The sequence below is a fragment of the Saccopteryx leptura genome, chromosome X (assembly GCF_036850995.1).
Source record: "Saccopteryx leptura isolate mSacLep1 chromosome X, mSacLep1_pri_phased_curated, whole genome shotgun sequence".
NCBI lineage: Eukaryota > Metazoa > Chordata > Mammalia > Chiroptera > Emballonuridae > Saccopteryx > Saccopteryx leptura.
Window position 1 is genome coordinate 24,497,584 of NC_089516.1, and position 21,681 is coordinate 24,519,264.

General features: G+C 39.9%; 1 protein-coding gene across 8 annotated transcripts in view; it reads right to left on the reverse strand.

The window, feature by feature from the left end:
* DMD (dystrophin) overlaps nt 1-21,681 on the reverse strand; it is a 1,890,745-nt gene that overhangs the window by 755,045 nt on the left and 1,114,019 nt on the right. For all 8 annotated transcript variants that reach the window (XM_066356826.1, XM_066356825.1, XM_066356822.1 and 5 more), the window contains one exon: nt 5,765-5,997. In XM_066356826.1, the coding sequence (XP_066212923.1) occupies nt 5,765-5,997 (233 nt within the window). The remainder of the gene's footprint in view (nt 1-5,764; nt 5,998-21,681) is intronic.

Sequence of the window (21,681 nt, forward strand, 5' to 3'; positions counted from 1 at the left end):
TATTTAACCATCATTTTCAGAGACACACTCTAGACATGTTTTTCCTCCTTTACTGGATAGATTATACCAGTAAAAGAAAACTAAATAATTGTCAAAACAAGCTTGTTTCGGAGCAAATTCCCTTACACATACGAAGAAAAATGAAAAGCTTTGCATTATCAGATTTCTCTGACACTAAATTCTAAATTACAAATCATCCTCTGCTATTAATTTACAATTCTAGAAAATAAACTTGAAGCTCTGTGTATGTTTTACTTTTTAAAGATTTAATTTGCATACTTTACAGCTCTGTTCCCCTATAATATAATAGTGTCTATTTTTTTTTACTCTCCAAAATTAAGCAGTGGAATTGCTTACTTTTCTAAATGGCTATATTTTACAACCTAGTATTTTTAAATTGATTGTTAATTTTTTTTTCTTTTTTTTTTTTTTTTTCATTTTTCTGAAGCTGGAAACAGGGAGAGACAGTCAGACAGACTCCCGCATGCGCCTGACCGGGATCCACCCGGCACGCCCACCAGGGGGCGACGCTCTGCCCACCAGGGGGCGATGCTCTGCCCATCCTGGGCGTCACCATGTTGCGACCAGAGCCACTCTAGCGCCTGGGCAGAGGCCACAGAGCCATCCCCAGCACCCGGGCCATCTTTGCTCCAATGGAGCCTTGGCTGCGGGAGGGGACGAGAGAGACAGAGAGGAAAGCGCGGCGGAGGGGTGGAGAAGCAAATGGGCGCTTCTCCTATGTGCCCTGGCCGGGAATCGAACCCGGGTCCTCCACACGCTAGGCCGACGCTCTACCGCTGAGCCAACCGGCCAGGGCCTGATTGTTAATTTTTTAAAATGGACTTTATCATAATTTAACTTCCTTTTCTTGCCTGATATAATTCACTTAGTAAAAATTATTTTCATTTCAAAACGGTAACAGACCACTGTTTCTTAAAATAAAAATTTAATTAAATAACTTATGCTAAAAGAGAATGGAAGCTAAATATCAAATATGCAATTTCAAATACAAGGTCTAGAACTATGAAAAGCTAACTATTCACATGCCACGTGATTTTCTTTCCGGGATAAATATATCAATCATTGCATGTCTAAGTTTTGAGCCAAATCTCATAAATTCAATATGAAGTTCTCCTAGAGGCATATAATGTTTTGTTACTTGATCTTGCCTAACTTCGGATGCTTCACACCTGTAATTATCATTTCCACACTCCAATCTCCATTAAAAATGAAGCTTCTTTATCATAATTCATTCATCTCATCCATCATGCAATCTACCTTTATTAAGAAGCAATTACTGCCCTGGCCGGTTGGCTTAGTGGTAGAGAGTCGGCCTGGCGTGCAGAAGTCCCAGATTCGATTCCCAGCCAGGGCACACAGGAGAAGCGCCCATCTGCTTCTCCACCCCTCCCCCTCTCCTTCCTCTCTGTCTCTCTCTTCCCCTCCCACAGCCGAGGCTCCATTGGAGCAAAGATGGCCCAGGTGCCGGGGATGGCTCCTTGGCCTCTGCCCCAGGCGCTAGAGTGGCTCTGGTCGTGGCAGAGCGACGCGCCAGAGGGGCAGAGCATCGCCCCCTGGTGGGCAGAGCGTCGCCCCCTGGTGGGCGTGCCGGGTGGATCCCGGTCGGGCGCATGCGGGAGTCTGTCTGACTGTCTCTCCCCGTTTCCAGCTTCAGAAAAATACACACACACAAAAAAAAAAAAAAGAAGAAGAAGAAGAAGCAATTACTGTATGTGCAAAGGTAAAACAAACTTACATTTCGGGTACTGGGGCATACATGTCTATTGCAGGTCTCCATGATGCAAAGTTGGAATAGATATACGTATTACTTAGATCATGATAATCGCTTCCTGCAAATCTCCTTTTTATATTTTAATTTTTAACGTATTGTGTGGACAGGGTTTCAAGTTGCACACCACCTTTGTTTGTTGTCTTCCACCCCATTCCACGTAGCCTTGCTCGAGGTCAGTGGCAGTCAGTGTTTACTGGCTGTCCTTCCTTCTTCCCTCTTCTCACCAGACCCCGGTGTCTTTGGTGCAATGACTTCACCCTCGTTGGGAGGGGCTTTGGAAGAAGAGGACTTTATTTTACTTTATTTCCTATGCTGTATTATGTTTAAGTACAAAGACTCTTCCAATCATTATCATGTCCCCTAGATCTCATTTCGCCCACCACTCCGTTTGGCCACCAGTGAGGCAGATACCCTTTCCACGGGGAAGGGAAATCCACAGTGAGTCTCCTTTGCCAATAACAAAAATGTTGGAGAGCCGGGTGGCAATGCTATTGCCATTGGAAGGAGAGGACTTTAAATCACAATTCTCTGCTTTCCTCTAAGAGATGGGTATGTGACCCAAGCAAGGTCAACTGGACTCTCTCTTCCAGGACTTGAAATTCTGATCAGTTACACAGGATAGAGAAAGAAAACAAACTGTATCACAAAGAGATCCAAGTACTTCCTGCTAACTAGACGTCTGAGCGTGCTCACATCCCTTTTCTTTCTCTAAGCTTCTCCATTGCCTTAACACTAATCCCAGTAAACTGACTTTCTGCTTGATTTAACCACAGGTTGTTTTGTGTTGCTTGCATCCAGAAAACCCTAACCAATATACAACTAAGTCCATTTGAGAATTTTCCTTGTTTATTTAAAATCCTTTAACGGTTGCCAACTACGCAGGCCATCAAAACTCAGTTCAGGCCCTGGCCAGTTGGCTCAGTGGTAGAGCGTCGGCCTGGCGTGCAGGAGTCCTGGGTTCGATTCCCGGCCAGGGAACACAGGAGAAGCACCCATCTGCTTCTGCACCCATCCCCCTCTCCTTCCTCTGTCTCTCTCTTCTCCTCCCACAGCCAAGGCTCCACTGGAGCAAAGTTTGCCCGGGCACTGAGGATGGCTCTATGGCCTCTGCCTCAGGCGCTAGAATGGCTCTGGTTGCAGCAGAGCAACGCCCCAAGATGGGCAGAGCATCGCCTCCTGGTGGGCATGCCAGGTGGATCCCGGTAGGGCACATACAGGAGTCTGTCTGACTGCCTCCCCATTTCCAGCTTCGGAAAAATACAAAAAAAAAACAAAAACAAAAACAAACAAAAAAACCCCCCAAAAAACCCAAAAAACAAAACTCAGTTCGGCAAGGAAGAAAAGGAAGAATTCCATTTTTAATTTTTACCTCTACGTCTCTTATTCAACCTCATCAATTTCTCCCTCATCATATACCTATCATTTCAGTCAATAAAACCACAATTTCTATAACACACTGTTGTTTCCCACTTCATTTCAAAGTCAGTTTGTTCCTTCTCATTTTATCTATCTGTTAATTACAGTTTGTTCTTTTATGTTCAGCTTAAGCTTTTTCTTCTTTGAGAAACTTTTCCTGACAACTGTGTTATTTGGAGAACTCTGAACACTACCAAGCGGGTCACTACCTTCCTTAAAGACCGGGATCACAAACTCCTCACCAGGAAATGTGACAATCTCTCCCATTCTAATATCTACGGACTTCCACAAGAGCCCATAAAGTCAGTGGAAGCCTGGGTGCAGATGTGGAAACACACTCTTATTTACAGATATTATACTGCTCACAAAAATTAGGGGATATTTCAAAATGAATATGAAGCGATAAAATATCCCTAATTTTTGTGAGCAGTGTATTATTATATGTATAAAGTTGGTACAATTCAAATGTCATGAGTAGGCAGATTTCCATAGAGTTTGCTGTAGAACCTTGAAGTAAGCTAGACAATGTGGGAAGAGTTTTCATGTACTGCCTAATTTAATGCTCATAACAACATGTAGGCAGATATTGTTATCCACATTGTACAGAGACAGATACTCAGGCTCAGGGAGGGCAAATCACTAACCCCAGGTCACACAACTGTAGTAGTGGAGCCAAGCTTTGAACCCAGATGCTCCAACTTCAAAGGCCTTGCTTTAAACATAATATACTGTCTCCTCTGGTTAGTGGTAGTCTCAGTAATAACTGGTGTAACAGCATGAAGGAATATTGTGAAGGAATGGACTTTTGTTTCTGTATGTATTAGTACACTGCAACTGTAAAAGTCTTTACATAGTGCCTGACGAACACTATATATACCCTACAGGGGGTACTTAGGTTACAACAGTCTCGACATACAACTTTTCGACACTCACTCCCATAAAAACTTTAAAATGATTGAGATGTGAGTGTTTCAGCTTACGCCATTAACAGTGTACTTACAGACCACGTGGGCAAACTAGTTTAGTTGTGCACAGTGGAAGAATACGCAGTACCATGTACAGTACAGTATATTTACGTCCTTATCTTTTTTCTGTGGCTTAGTTGTGTTTTTATGTTCTAGATTATGATTTTACAACTGTGCTAGGGTAAGTGACTTAGGCTAGGGTGTGTTTCGACTTAACCCAAAATTTGGATTACATCACTGTCCTAGGATCAGAACTGTGTCGTAACCCGAGGACCTCCTGTATATATATTTATACACATTTAGCATCACCAAATGGTAACCACCTTTATACTGGGAGGCAGTATATGGAGTAAGAACACAGACTTCAGGACCAAACAGACTTGGATTTGAATCTTTGCGCTACCACTTACTAGGAGTGTGATTAGGAACCTCAATAGCTTTTTCTAAAAAAACCCACATGATTACTAACACTTGTTATAAAGCAGCAGTAAAACAAAGCATATTTATAACATTTAAATATATTTATATACACACATAGTCATCCTATACGGTGAATGTGAATTCTGTGTGCCCTGTACCCAGAGGAGGAAACCGAGATCCTAAGAATGATTTGACCACAATCATGTCATTTGTAAATGACAAAAACTCATTAATTCGGGTCTTCTGGGTCTAAGCTTAAGGTACTTTACATGCAGGTTGTTTACTATCGAATTATTTTTACTCCTGCTGAATTGCTGACATTTATTTCAAAAAGAAATTTGTGTGCCTTACTCCTTTTTCATAAAGTTGTTCTGTAACAAGTAAATACCCTCAGTACAATTTATCACATCTTTAGAAAAGACTTGAAAATCATTACAAGTGAAATAATTGTAGTGTATAAATCTTGTGAAACTACTTTTCTTATTCAGAAATATCAAAGATATACAGTATATTTGTTCTAGCTAGGTAAACCACATTTATGTCTATGAATTCTTGCATCTTTAGTTGCTGGCATAATTTTACAGAATGGATTCCAATGAGGCCGAGAAGTGTAATCTTTGTATTAAAAACATGTTTACTGGAGTGTGGCATTGCATAAATACCGATATTAAGATCTCAGGTATTTTAAAATATACATCTTGTTAGTTCTCTTTTTTTGTTTCAGTTATCCCTATCATTGGAATAGGGAAATTGGCATGGACAACTCGCAAGTGAATAACCAATTCCAAGACTATATTTGACTATATTAGGCCTGCAGAAGCCAAAACAAGCAGTTTCAAAAGAAACAGCTCAAATGAGCCACTTTTTTGATATTCAATAGATTTTCAAAAATACCAGTTGCTTAGTGAATTTAATGAAGCCAACTTTACTTCTAAGGTTCATACTTTTCTCCTTGTAGTATTTCTTTTTAGTTTATGGCTGTTTTAAATAATTGCATTAATTAATTTTCCTTGATCATGCTTAGGCTGAACAGAGTAGAAAGAGTAATGTGTTTGTGGACAGCAAAGAGCTGCCGAAAAACGGGCGGGGAACGGTCTAGGAGAGTAAACTGATTTGGGAAAATGTTCACTGCAAAGAGAAACTCCTGCCAGTTTTTCTTTTCTGCCCATACCTTCTGCTTGATGATCATCTCGTTGATGTCTTCGAGATCACCCACCATCACCCTCTGGGATTTTATAACGCGATCCAGCAGAGCCAGCCAGTCGGTCAGTTCCGCCCAAGCCCTGTTGAAGTCGGCCAGAGCAGGAATCTCCAACAGCAAGGTAGATGGCATTTCTACTTTGGAGATGGCAGTTTCCTTGGTAGCCACGGGCTGTGTCACCAGAGTAACAGTCTGAGTAGGAGCTAGCATTTATTTTTTTCAAAAGGAAACAAAAGAGAGAAGAAGAAAAATTAGAAACACAAGCTAAGGAGCCAATAATAATAGAACAACCTTAATTAAAGGGCAACAATCTGAACCAAAGTATTAGTTATGACATTAGACTTTTTTCCCTTAATAATGTGGATACTTTATATATTACTACATGATAGAAAAATTCAAAGACTCAAACTTTTCATTAGTACATTAATACATATTTTGTTAATATACAATCTTTCCAAATGATTTAAGTCAGGGGTCCCCAAACTTTTTACACAGGGGGCCAGTTCACTGTCCCTCAGACCTTTGGAGGGCCAGACTATAAAAAAAACTATGAACAAATCCCTATGCACACTGCACAGATCTTATTTTAAAGTAAAAAAAACAAAATGGGAACAAATACAATATTTAAAATAAAGAACAAGTAAATTTAAATCAACCAACTGACCAGTATTTCAATGGGAACTATGCTCCTCTCACTGACCACCAATGAAAGAGGTGCTCCTTCTGGAAGTGCTGCGGGGGCCGGATAAATGGCCTCAGGGGGCCGCATGTGGCCCGCGGGCCGTAGTTTGGGGACCCCTGATTTAGGTTATTCTCAAAGCTGGACAATTAATTTAAACTGTCCTTCTCCCTGTGACTGTTTTGTAACTACCCATTTCCGCTTCTTAATGCATTCACCTTTCTCACCCAGTCCACCAAGCCCCTCCCCTCTGACAACCATCAGTCTGTTCTCTGTATCGATGAGCCTATAAACACTATGCATGGTGTCGGGGGACACTAGGTTTAGCAGCGTGATCACTTCATAAGTTATATAAATGTCTAGGCACTGGGGTGTACATCTAAAACTAATATAATACTGTATGTCAACTGTAGTTGAAAAATAAAAATATATTAAAGAAATAGTCTTTCTCAATAACAAATTACATAGATTATGGATGTGGTTAAGAAAAAACCACACACCAAAAGGAAAAAAAAACCCCACAAACAACAGTATTCAGAGCTTGCCAGGGGAATAACTTTTGATTATTTTTTCCATTCAAGGAAGAAAAGCAAAAGGAAAGATTGGATAAGATCTTATTTCTGACTTAATTATTTCCTTGAATAGGAAGTAAATTACTGTGGAGGCGACCCTAGGGAAATCAAAGCCAATGAAATGTTCTTGTCTTTGCTCTGTTTTATACTGGGAGCAGTTTACCGTATTATTCCCCCTTTTCTTTTAGACTGGTAATAAAGTAGCTAGCCGTGAGGAAAACCGGAGCTACATTATTTTTGGAAAACCAGAGCTAGTCAAGTTTCTCTCTTTGGATATGAGACACTGTTTCAAGGTTATTAAGAAATACTACGTTTATATTAACAGTGTTGAGCTCGGTAGTGTAAGATAGCTCAGAGTAACAGGGTCGATCTGATTGATGTTCCTGAGCAGAAGCAGCTGGGAGAGAAGCCGGCCCTCTGCCTCAGGAACTCGGTGGCCTTGGTGAAGTTAGCTGACTTAGCTAAGCCTCTATTGCTTTTTTCTCCCCTGTAAAGGAGGAATAAAACTCAGGCAGGAGGCACAGGGCAGCTGGGTCGACTCAATGACTAATCCCAGAGTTGTACATAGAACACCAGGACAACATCAGCACAGTTCCTGACTCCATTAGGTAATGATGTTAGGTATTACTATTTTTATAAACACCTGGTAAGAAACACAGTGCTAAACAAATACGGTGAACAGACGGAGATAAGGAACAGGACTATGTGAAATATTTGGGGAAAACTCACAGGTCTGTGTGTGGCCCGCCACTTACTGAAGGGAGGCTGAACTTGCTGGTGTGAATTGGTATTAAATACCAACCAACAACCGGGTAACTGAAGATGAGTGATGAAGGGTAGGGAATGCCTCATCTAGTTCATAAGCAATGCGCTCCGGAACCTAATATACCCAGTAGATCAGAAGCAGAGACACAGTGGGCAATATAATTCAGAAGAAACTCTTTGAGGGAAATCTACAAAAGACAACATATCAATGGGAGAGCTGAGAGGCATGAACAAGAAGGGAAATGTTCTGGGAACATGAGAAAAATGTACCACGCTGGCATTCCATTCTGAGGTGGCCATTGTATTGTCGGCACTATTGTTTTTTTTTTTACAAGGAATAGTTTTATTTGGGGGGGGATGCTATTTCTCCAGAGAAAGATTTTGTGGTTGTTGTTTTTAAATTTTTAATTGGACCCCTGAAACCTGTATAATTATGTTAACCACTTTCTGCACTTTTAATGAAGTCTTTTTGTTAGGGAAGATAAGAAGAATGAAGGAATGCCTCTTGTGTCTCAAATTTCTCTAGGACAAGAAGTTCCTACCGATGAAAAAAATAGTCTTGAACAAGGCAGAATAAAAGAAAAGAGAGGTGTCAGAATACAAAACTAAGGCCAAAAAGTACCATATTCCCCCATGTATAAGAGGCATCTTAATTTTGGGGCCCAAAATTTGGAAAAAAATGTATTACATGAAGTTCTTGAACTCAAGTTTTTTTCATCATAAAATTCATACAACTCCTCATATGCGCGATAAAGCGGAAAATGCAAGTGAAAAATCTACAACCACTGTATAAGACACACTCAGTTTTTAGACCCCAAATTTTTCAAAAAAGGGTGTGTCTTATACATGGGAAAATATAGTAATAACCAAAGAACAAAGAGATAAAAGACCAAAGAAGAAATTGTTTCTTGACATTATCTCACTATGCTGAAGCTGTTTCTAGAAACAAATGAAACATAATCCAAAGCAGAAATAGTACTTTTTGATCCAAGAGTCTAGTAGAAAGAAAAGCATAGAAGCCTACAAGATCTAGAAATCTTAGGGGGATCCCAGGAGAGGGGCTGGATCCCTGTAGAGGACATGATGCATGGGTGAGGATGAAAAGAAGGCTAATTAAAATATACTCACAAAAATTAGGGGACATTTCAAAATGAATATGAAGCAATAAAAAAAAGCATTTGAGGCCCTGGCTGGTTGGCTCAGCGGTAGAGCGTCGGCCTGGCGTGCGGGGGACCCGGGTTCGATTCCCGGCCAGGGCACATAGGGGAAGCGCCCATTTGCTTCTCCACCCCCCCACCCCCTCCTTCCTCTCTGTCTCTCTCTTCCCCTCCCGCAGCCAAGGCTCCATTGGAGCAAAGATGGCCCAGGCGCTGGGGATGGCTCCTTGGCCTCTGCCCCAGGCGCTAGAGTGGCTCTGGTCATGGCAGAGCGACGCCTCGGAGGGGCAGAGCATCGCCCCCTGGTGGGCAGAGCATCGCCCAGCCCATGGTGGGCGTGCCGGGTGGATCCTGGTCGGGCGTATGCAGGAGTCTGTCTGACTGTCTCTCCCCATTTCCAGCTTCAGAAAAATAAAAAAAAAAAAAAAAAAAAAAAGCATTTGATTTTTTTATTAAACAAGGATATCAGAAAAACAAACACATCAAAGAAAGTTGTTCAGTTATGTAAATAAGATGCAAACCCAACCAACTTTAATTTCATTGGGGAAAATGCACTGTACAAAATGCTAAAAGTACTGGAGTATCTGCACGGTCTCTAATCTTGAAAGTGCATTTTGAAATATCCCCTAATTTTTGTGAGCAGTGTAGTACTGTGGGCGCTAACCCTGGAGTGCCTGGCTGACTGGGAAATGCGACCAAATTGTTCTTAAAATAGGCACACAATAAATACTGAAGCAACCTACAGTCATTTGGGAGGATTTCATGGGTTCTGGGAAGTATCAGCAAATACTTTAAAAAGAAACACACACACATTGACTCATCGAAAATGTGAACCTCAAAAGAGAGCTGGAATGAAATTTTTTTTTTCCTCCCGACTTACTTCCGACCAAAAAAGAAGTGCTTAATGGCAAGAAAATGATGATGTCATCTCCAATTTAATATAGTGAAGAATGAGAATGCAGAGGATTATCAGACTTCAATTGTGCTCTGGAAAGCACATTAAAATATATATATTGAAAAGAAAGGGTAGGGCCAGAGACGGAAAAACAGAGTGAGTCAAGATGACCAAAATGTACAAACAAAGGACACTGCAATGAGAACATGGCCACAAAGGAAGAAGTACCACGGAGTCTGAACTCAGAAGGTCGGGCCTCTACGGAGTAGAAAACAGTGCTATAACGAAATAGAAAGAGACTAATCTCCATCTATTTTCACACATTCTATTAGGGTCAATTCTTCCTTGAACACTATTAATATTTCCTTTTTCCTAAAAAGAGTTGCCTCTAGATCTGCGCATGTGTGTAATTTTTGGATGAAGCAAGATGTGTCTAAAGAAAAATTTTGAGATCTTGGGAACATTCATCTTATTTGGTAAATCATACTGATTCATACTGCATTTTCAGCTGTCTTTACTTTTATCTAAAAAGAAAAAATATGAGGTGTTGCTTTATGTCATATACTAGAAACATAAGCCATTCACTTCATTAGGTAAAGTGCGGGAGGGTCAGATCTGCAAGGGGACAATAAAGAGTGGCTTTGTTGGAACTGAGCAACAGAATCCTCAGTTAAACGGTCAGGGAGGGATGGCTACCGTATTTCCCCATGTATAAGACACAACCTTTTTCAAAAAATTTGGGGTCTAAAAACTGGCTGTGTCTTATACAGTTGTAAATTATTTTACTTGCATTTCTTGCTTTTTTGTATGGATGAGAAGTTGCATGAATTTTATGATGAATAAAACTTGAGTTCAATAACTTTATGTAATATGTTTTTTTTTCAAATTTCAGGTTCCCAAATTAAGGTGTGTCCCATACATGGGAGCGTCTTATACATGGGGAAATACAGTAGTTGTTCCAGGGGAGTTTTCTGTTAATTCCATAATTTAAAATATGGAAAGGCAGCCCTGGCCAGATAGCTTAGTTGGTTAGAATGTAGTTGTCCTGATATGCAAAAGTTGTGGGTTCAATCCCCAGTCAAGGCATCTATCTACAGGAACAGACTGATGTGTCTGTGTCTCTCTCTCCCTTCCTCTTGCTCTAAAATCAATCAATACGTTTTAAGAAAATAATTAAAAGAGCTTGACCAGGTGGTGGTGCAGTGGATGGAGCATCGGACTGGGATGTGGAGGAGCCAGGTTCAAGACCCCGAGGTTGCCAGCTTGAGCGCGGGCTCATCTGGCTTGAGAAAATAGCTCACCAGCTTGGACCCAAGGTCACTGGCTCGAGCAAGGGGTTACTTGGTCTGCTGAAGGCCTGCGGTCAAGGCACATATGAGAAAGCAATCAATGAACAACTAAGGTGTCGCAACAAAAAACTGATAATCGATGCTTCTCATCTCTCTCCGTTCCTGTCTGTCCCTATCTGTCCCTCTCTCTGACTCTCTCTCTGTCCCTGTTTTAAAAAAAAATTAAAAGAATAGAAGATGGGAACAGGGATTTGCTGAGTTATCTCCACCTATAATTGTGATCAGGTTAGGAGTTAGGATACATGAACGCTTACACAGAATCTTAGACACAGTATTCTGGGATTGGTCTCCAGGTTACCCTCCCTAGGGAGCATGGGAAACGATCCCTTTCTCCACACCCTATTTAATTCCCCTGCAGTCTATCCTATTTGTCTGCACATCCACCCCTTGCCTCAGGACGCTGAGGTAACAAGAAGTTGGCCCTGGAAATGGTTCTTCAGACCTCAGGCTCTAACCACTATGGAGACCAAGGTTATCTGACTCAAGTCTGAGAAAGGAAGTATACTGCTCAAAGAAATTAGGAGATATTTTATTGTTTCATATTCTTTCTACATGGGAGCATCATGGAAAATGGTCCTCATGGTATTATCCTATTAACTCTCCCTTCAGTAATGGATAATGGTGTCTTTCCTGCTTAATTAGTTTATGTCAGAATCACATGTATTATAACATATTCAATTAAGGGAAATAGGTAAATACACACATGACATACATATGTTAACATGTGTTTATATGTATGTATATATGTACACCCACTCACCTACCAGAGTTTGAAGAGTGATGATTATAGCATAATGTTTCTCATGCATTCATCAGAAAATTAAAATAACTCCACTAAAAACTGTATTTTTTTCCTTCTATAGTTACGCAGGGAGAAAGTCAAGCTCAAGATAGCTGAAATGAGCTGAATTTGTCAAACTGGAATAGTAGCATGAATAATAGTAGGTGTAATATATATACTATTGCAAGGCACAGCTCTGCTCTGAGTATTTCGTTAATTAAAAGGTGTTGACTTTAGGAGGGAATTCTCATTTTTTTCAGAAGTGTTTGAAGGACATATCTCTAGTCTGAAAATTTAATTTGTTTCAGGGGTACATGATTAATTGGACTAACAGCTTTACTTAGAGCTTTAAAGGAGCTACTAAATCTTTTAAAAATACACAATGTGTTTGGCATATTTCCTTTGAAGTAGTCACACGTGGTTTTTCTTTAATTCATAGGTCTCCTTTGGTTGACAGGAAAGCAAGAAGCATATATTCTATAAATATTTCTAGCTTTTTTATATGAATGTGGGTAACTTAGTTTCTTTGCTTTTATACAAGGTAAAAGTAGTCAACTGGCTACATGATAAATTACTGGACTCACACTAACAAAAATATCTAAGAGTATCATTTTGTATGTGTGGTCAAATTGCATGACTATTTATACTATGACAAGAAATATTGTTTTGCTCCTCCCATGTAACCAATAGAAAAAAAATAATTATTTTCTCCAGGTAAATAGCATTCGGGAATTTTTTTTTGGACTATTTGAAAGGATGGCATGTAGCTTAATGAAACTATGTAAAAATTAGGGAGGATTTGTTAAGAAATTTAGAAATCATATATAGACCCAGAAAAAAATATCTATTGTGTGTAGACAAGGAAGAACCTTACTTTTTCCCTCTAAATATTTGAAGGATGTAGTGGTACTGGTTGAAAATTAGAAAAAAAAGTTATGAACACATAAAATTTATTTTTTTCTATATTTTTTCTCATAATTCAACAGAAAAAAAATATGTGACTCAACTATCATCAATTATTTTTTTTTTTGTATTTTTTTCTGAAGCTGGAAATGGGGAGAGACAATCAGACAGATTCCTGCATGCGCCCGACCGGGATCCACCCGGCACGCCCACCAGGGGCGACGCTCTGCCCACCAGGGGGCGATGCTCTGCCCCTCCGGGGCATCGCTCTGCTGCGACCAGAGCCACTCTAGCGCCTGGGGCAGAGGCCAAGGAGCCATCCCCAGCGCCTGGGCCATCTTTGCTCCAATGGAGCCTTGGCTGTGGGAGGGGAAGAGAGAGACAGAGAGGAAGGAGGGGGTGGGGGTGGAGAAGCAAATGGGCGCTTCTCCTATGTGCCCTGGCCGGGAATTGAACCCGGGTCCCCCGCACGCCAGGCCGACGCTCTACCGCTGAGCCAACCAGCCAGGGCCAACTATCATCAATTATTTACTGCATTTTTCGCTCCACAAGACACACGCCCCCCCCCAAAAAAAAAAAAAAGTGGAGGAGAAAATGCTAATGCATCTTATGGAACTAAAAATACGGTACTTTATTAAATACTTTAACACACCATTTGATTCAGAATATTACTTTTCTTATTTTCCTCCTTAAAACCCTAGGTGTGTCTTATGGTTAGGTGCATTATGAAGCAAAAAATACAGTACATTTTGGCACAATAAGATCTTGTGGTAGACATGAGCAAGGCCTAAAGGGTTGGAATGCAAGGATTCTTGACAACTAACCGAATTTCCAGAGTTTAGAAAATAATTGTTAGGTGTGGGAGCCACAGGCTTAAAACTCAGTGACACTACTTTATCACTTTTAATTGACTATTTCCTGCTATTATCAATTTAATCCAACTAAGAAATATTTGCTACTATTTGGATGGAAGAGAGGTCATTGCAAATACTACATCATTTGCTCAGGGTTTTCAATGTTCTTTGCAAGAATTTATAAGCCATGTTTTATGTAATGTTTCCCAAACAATTTTCAGCATAGGTATTAGTCCCATTTTACCAAATAATAAAGTAACTTGCTCAGGATCTCTTATTAACAAGCAACAATGCCAAGAGAGTGTGCTTAATCACTACATGTATGTTTAAGAATCATCTCATCATGAGATAGTTTCCCTACATGCTCTACTCAATATGCAAGAAATATTGATCACGTAAATACTTTTGGTTTCAAGAGCTATAGGTTGCAACATGTGGTACCCACAAAATATATCTAAAATCAATTCTAATTCTGTAAAGATCACCTTAAATATTTTTTATTTTATTTATTTATTTTTAGAGAGGAGAGAGAGAGAGACAGAGAGAGAGAGGAGAGAGAGACACACAGAGAGAGAAGGGGGGAGGAGCTGGAAGCATCAACTCCCATATGTGCCTTGACTAGGCAAGCCCAGGGTTTCTAACCAGCGACCTCAGCATTTCCAGGTCGATGCTTTATCCACTGCGCCACCACAGGTCAGGCAAAGATCACCTTAAGACATAAGGAGGTGGAGTATAACAACCAAGTGCATCCAGCTTCATCCCACAAGTAATCGATCTTGAGGAGTATCTCCAACTGGACTTCACCCAAACATGCATCCTTCTTTCACTAATTTGAAGACAAATATAACCCTTGCCTTTTTCATTTTTAGTTTGCCTCTTCTAAGGGCTCTTTTATAACTCAAATTATATGAATTCATTCTTCATGCACTCAATAAAAACAAGAGTTTCCCAACCTCAGCACTGCTTGCATTTTGGCATGGATAATGCTTTGGTGTGGATAGCAGACTTGTGCATTGTAGGACGGTTATCAATATCCTGGGCAACAGCACCTTGCCAGTTGTGACAACCACAGATGCTTCCAGACATTACCAAACGTCCTCTGAGGAGGGAAAATTTCACCTGCTTGAGAACCACTCATTTCTCTGTCTCTCCTTCTGCATGTGTGCGCATATGGTTTCTATCCTTGCCTGGCATTTGCACTGGACATCCTTTATGCCTATCCATTTTTGTGTTCTCTTGTACTTCAGAAGTACAGGTTAAGTGGAAGTACTAAGTACTCTTTTTTAAAGACTGTATTTATTCAGTTTAGGGAGAGGAGGAGACAGAGAGAGAATGGGCAGGAAGCATCAACTCCCATATGCGCCTTGACCAGACAAGCCCAGGGTTTCAAACTGGTGACCTCAGTGTTCCAGGTTGGTGCTTTATCCACTGCGCCACCACAGGTCAGGCAGTACTCCTCTTATCCATATGATATCCACAATAAACACTGAAAGCCACAGCTGCCAGGGAATGCTGAAAAATATTATACCGGAAATATTTTGGTGATAAAATGAAAGCATCTCTGGTTAGGGAGTACATGTCTACAAATTCTTGCCCTTTCTGCACCTACACCCTTGTAATCAGATATTTTAGATCCTCCCATCAAGAGCTATAGTATGTTTCTCAAATCCATGAATATAAATTGGCCAAGTGACTTGTTTGGGGGGCAACAGCATATTAATAAACATGACATAAGCCTATGGAAGAAGGATAGGCAAGTGGCCCTGTCACACCCCTTCTCTTATCCAATAATCAACAAGTGCCAGACACACAAGTGAGACCATCAGCTACCAGCTGACCATGAATATATGAATGAAGCCAGCTGAGACCAGCAAAAGAATCACGTAGGTGAGCCCAGCCAGAGGTAAACCCCCAAAACATGCGGTCAACAAATGATTCTTATTTTCAGACACTACAGTTGGGGGCAGCTTGTTACACAGCAATAGATAACTGATATAGCATCTGTTTTTTGACTATTATAGGCTTTTATGCAAAACAGGATTTTAAATACCCTTCCCATTGCTACAGAAATGAAACAAATCCTGACCCAGCAAGGAGAACACAAGTAGGAAAGAACCAGTCTTCAAGGTCAAGTGTAAAAGAGAACTGAAGATGAGTGTAGTTGTTCTGTGACTGATGCCGCTAGCATTTCCCATGATATTTGAAAAGCACTGTCTTTAGTAGAAATGCATTGTTAGTATACTTACAACTTTGCAAATAAACAAAGTAGAGAATGTAATAATGACGGCCATGAGGCAGGCAGCCCAATGCAGATGACAAGAAGAGCAAAGCCAGACGAGCACATAATAAACACCATGATACTGATGAATAATAATCATCAATTCCAAAACTGATAAGAGAATAAAATCCATACACCCATTTGGGCATAACCAGCTAGAGAACATCATATAATTCCAACTACAAAAAAAATGTACTGTTATTTTACTCAAAATTTTAGCACCTTAAAAACTCCTGAATTAAATACTCCTACCTAGTTTTTTTGTCTGTTTGTTTTGATAGAATTGTTTCTACCTAAATATTAGAGAAAAGATTCTGCAGTTAAACATGAGAAATACCAGGTAAATAATGTTCTCTACAGAATTCAACCTAAATAAATCCCAAATGAACAAATAAGACAAATAAACAAAAGCTCATAGACACAGACAACAGTATGGTGGTTACCAGAGGGAAGGGAAGGGGTCGTAAAGGGTAAAGGGGGTTGAATATTTGGTGATGAGATCTGACTCCGGATGGTGAACACACAATGTAGTGTAAAGATCATGTATTATACAAATCTATAGTTGAAACCTGTAAGATCCTATTAACTAGTGTCACCCCAATAAATTTCATAAAATATTTTTTAAGAAAGAAAAAAATGACACTGGTTCTGATACATTAAAGTCCAGAAAAAATGACCAAATTATTTGCTGTCATTACTCCTCCTCCTCTGTAACCGCCCTGTAACTTCTGCGCAGTAAGTAGAATATGCCAGCATCTGTCCATAGGGGACGCTGCGGCACTTCATTGAGGGGTTCTCTCCTGGAGTTAACAGACCCACACTTGAAACTATTAACAATGATGGCAAAGGGATTCACAGTTGCATCTCCCCCGACTCATGCTCCTGGGTCAAGGCAAGAATATCAAGTCCCAGCCCACCTGCCTCAATGTAAGACAGCTCTCTGAAGGGGAAACGAGCTCCAATGCTCCCTGTCAGATTGGTGAGGCTACAGGCCCGACTGCACTGTGGGTCAGCCTCCCCCTCTGCCAATCACAAGCCTACCTCATTTTACTGTATTTATTGTGCTTCACAGACGTTGCTGTGTGTGTGTGTGTGTGTGTGTGTGTGTGTGTGTGTGTGTGTGTGTGTTTTTCTGAAGCTGGAAACGGGGAGAGACAGTCAGACAGACTCCCGCATGCGCCCGACCGGGATCCACCCGGCACGCCCACCAGGGGCTATGCTCTGCCCACCAGGGGTGATGCTCTGCCCCTCCGGGGGGTCACTCTGCTGTGACCAGAGCCATTCTAGCGCCTGGAGCAGAGGCCAAGGAGCCATCCCCAGCGCCCGGGCCATCTTTGCTCCAATGGAGCCTTGGCTGCAGGAGGGGAAGAGAGAGACAGAGAGGAAGGAGGGGGGGTGGAGAAGCAAATGGGTACTTTTCCCTGGCCGGAAATTGAACCTGGGTCCCCCGCAAGCCAGGCTGATGCTCTGCCACTGAGCCAAGAGGCCAGGGCCCAGATGTTGCTTTTTTTAAAATTTAATTTAATTTTTTTACAAACTGAAGGTAAGAGCCTCCACTAGCAAAAAATGATTATGACTAGCATACTTGCGGTGGTCTGGAACTGAGCCACAGTATCTTTGAGGTCTGCCTGTACTGCCTCCCTCACTGCCTCACGGGTAGACCTACAAAGGAGACTTCCCCATGAACCTTCTGTGCACAGCGTTTTTCTCAGAGTCTGCTACTAAGGAACCCAATCTGAGATACCATCATTTTGGTCTATGTACTTCATCGTTTGTTTCTAATATACGAAAGTAACGTGATGCTTCCAGCCTGGAATAGTATTATTTAAAATTAATTATTTATTGGTAGCACATGTTATAGAATTCAGTATTCAGTTTAAATCTCTGGAAAATGAAAATAAAAAGCATGCAGAGGATTGGTGGCATATTTATTGCTTAAGGGCTTATAAAAATTTTATACTCTTTGGTTATACCTGAGTTTCAATTTATCATCTGAGTGACTGTTTCTTCAGTGAAATCTGAACACATCCTATAACTGAAACACCGAAGAGCTTGACAAATCCAAATACTGACGTCCTGAACTCTGTCTTCATCATGACATTGGAAATGTAACCACTGTCTTGTGTTGGTTTGAAGTGATTGTTCTGGACTAAACTTAGCTTTTGACTTCTTCTGTCAGTCAACACGCTATGAACTGCTGGTATGGTAAACGCACTAACAGAAGTAGGGAAATGAGCTACAATAGAAACATTTCACGCTATCATCTAACTTGTAGAAAAGCATGCCAGACCCACTAGTGCAGTAACTACAAGAGGAACTCAAAATCAAAGGTAGAAAACAGCAACAGTTACGTAGGGAAAATTGCTTATTATTGTACAAAGCATAAAAATAAGATCATGATGTTTCTTTAAATCATGTCCACCAAACTATCTCAAATTCCTTTGGAAAGTAGGAGAGGTGATGATAAATAAAAACATATTGTTCAATGGTCATAAATTGTGTTATTGATATGGGTACAGTCCCAGGAATGTTAGCATGACAGTTTCCATGCATATACTCGCTATTGCTTCTGACTTGAATCACATTGTCTTAATTCTTTTGATGAACGAGTCTGAAATTAAGAGAGTATAAAGAGAGCTTGGGAAAGCTGTGAGTCTACAGTTTGTGGTTTTTGAGATAGAAACAGAGCTTACTTTCCTTATTTAAAGAAAAGCTGCCCTGTTGTAGTTAGTTCTTTCTTATTTATTTTTTTGAGTTGGTTCATTTGAAACTCTTAGTTTTGCTGCTTAAAAATCAGAAATTTCTAGGACTGCAAGTTATGGCATTTGGAATATAGTCAATAATATTTTAATAACTATCTATGAGGCCAGTTATAATTATCTATGTAATAATTATCTATAGAAATATCAGGGAACACTTCGTTAAGCATATGATTATCTAACCACTAAGCTGTACACCTGAAACTAACATAAAATGATATTGAATGTAAACTGTAATTTAAAAAAAGAACAAAAAATTTCATAAGATCAGAGTTAATATTAACCCCTTTTTAAAAAAATCAGTAAATCATATTTAAACACTAGTTATACTGCTACTTTTTCCATGATAGCAATATTTTACATAAAAGATACAGAATTACACCAAATCTTGCATTTCAAAACATTATTTGAAAATAAACTTTTGAATAAAATGAAGTTATATTTATATACAAATATTTTAAGGTAAAATTAATTATACAGTCCAATAGAAAAATAACACTTGCTTTTAAATAGGAAAGAGATAACCATTCTTAAAAGTGATGTTACCTTTAACCCCAAGATATTTTTGATAAGAACAAAAAGTGAAATATATTTCCTTTGCTGTTAAAATTATAGTCTCTATTAAGTCATAATTTTAAGACAAAGAGATACAAAGGGGGACATTTTTAAGTTATAAGTTACTTAATTAAAAAAGCTTGTTACATGAAAGTAAATCACATCAAAGAAATAAAATAAACCTAATTGAAACAACAACTAGTTTTAATCAAACTAGAGAAAGCAGAAAGGAAACCAACTATGTATTTTTGAGGAAATATAGTTTTAAATTGGTAAAACTTCATTTTTTTCATAATAAGGTGAAAAGAGTGAAAAAAGGGTCCCCAAAGTTGTTTTTTCAAATTTTGCCCCAATCAAAGGCATACCTATGTTATATTTCAATAGCTACCCTTATTAACAAATTATTAGTTCATTTCCATAAATTTAATATACAAAGATTTTCTTTTTTTTTTTTTTCTGGTGTATAGGTAGCTGAACAGAAGCAAATCACTAGGTAGAAAGGTCAATTCCTTAGAAAAAACAGGGGAAATTTATTATTTGAAGCCTGATGTTCCCATTCAATTCAATTTGATATACCGTATTTCCCCATGTATATAAGACGCTCCCATGTATAAGATGCACCTTAGTTTTGGGGCCCAAATTTTGAAAGACAATGTATTACATAAAATTATTATTGAACTTGTTTTATTTATCATAAAATTCATTCATCTCCTCATCACTGTCAAAACCCCCGTCCATTAGCTTGTCCTCATCTGTGTCTGATAATGATTCACTGTCTTTAACAATGAGCGCAAAAACAAGCGTGAAAAGGCGGGAAATGCAAGGAAAAAAATCTACAACCACTGTATAAGACACACCCAGTTTTGGGGTTTTTTTTGTATTTTTCTGAAGTTGGAAACGGGAAGGCAGTCAGACAGACTCCCACATGTGCCCCACCGGGATCCACCCCGCACACCCACCAGAGGGCGATGCTCTGCCCATCAGGGCATTGTTCTGTTGCAACCAGAGCCATTCTAGTGCCTGAGGCAGAGGCCATAGAGCCATCCACAGCGCCAGGGCCAACTTTGCTCCAATGGAGCCTTGGCTGCAGGAGGGGAAGAAAGAGACAGAGAGGAAGGAAAGGGGGAGGGGTGGAGAAGCAGATGAGTGCTTTTCCTGTGTGCCCTGGCCGGGAATCAAACCCGGGAATCCTGCACGCCAGGCCGATGCTCTATCACTGAGCCAACTGGCCAGGGCTTAGACACACCCAGTTTTTAGACCTTAATCTTTTTGGAAAACAGTGCGTCTTGTACATAGGGAAATACAGTATATAGAAGCGGAATTGGAGGAGATATGGACCGATGCACTCAAGAGACAGTATTGCTGAGGTGGATAACCTTCAGTCTTGACAATGGAGGCCTGAGGTTACCACAACGGAGTGACTCTAATAGATAAAACAATAGAAAGTCAGGGCTTTTTTATTCAGCTCTTTTCAGGGATGAGCTTTTGGGGCTTACTGAATCAGATTCGGGCATCACCTAATCATATAAATGGGAAAGTAAATTATTCTATAAAATAATTTATCAGTAACTTAATTTTAAACGTGACCTAAACATATGTTGCAGAAACTTGAGAAGATTTTCAAAAAAGCTTACTTATGATAAACGCCTAAAACGGTAGATGCCATATCTGGTAGCACTTTCAAAGGTGTCTCATTTGGGACTGTGACATCATTTAACAATTAAGAAAACCAAACCCAAAGTGTTTAATGGTTTGTCCATGATGCCCAGACCACAGCTGGCAAGAGACGAAATGAGCACCAGATCTCAGAACTCTGCATTCCCAAGTCAGTCATCTCTACTCTGCCAGCAGAGATTATATAATATTATGAGCATGCCCTTGATCTCAAAAATACCTTTGCATAATATTCTTATACCTAGTACACATAGATTGAGAAAATATTGACACACATAAAATCATTCTGAATCAATATTTTAATAGGATTTTGCATTAATTGCAGTAGCACTCACTTCACTCTGAAAATATCTAGTACATGCGTGTGGGAGACACATCACCTGTTTGATCGGAAGACAACACTTAGTGTGTTTAGAGCCTTGAGAGCTCCTTTCAACAATCCTGAGAAATCGCAGTCATTTCTAGCCCTAGCTCGGAGAACTTCTATAATGTTGATCACTGCCTCATAATAGCACTGCAGTCCAATATCTTTAAAACCCCCATTCCTTCCTTTTACAGTTGATTTCAACTTTCGGTGTTACCAAACAATGGCGTTATAATCACTTGAAGATGGGTTGTGCCATGGACAGAAAGAACTAAAATTTTGAATGGTTTATTAGTTTCGAA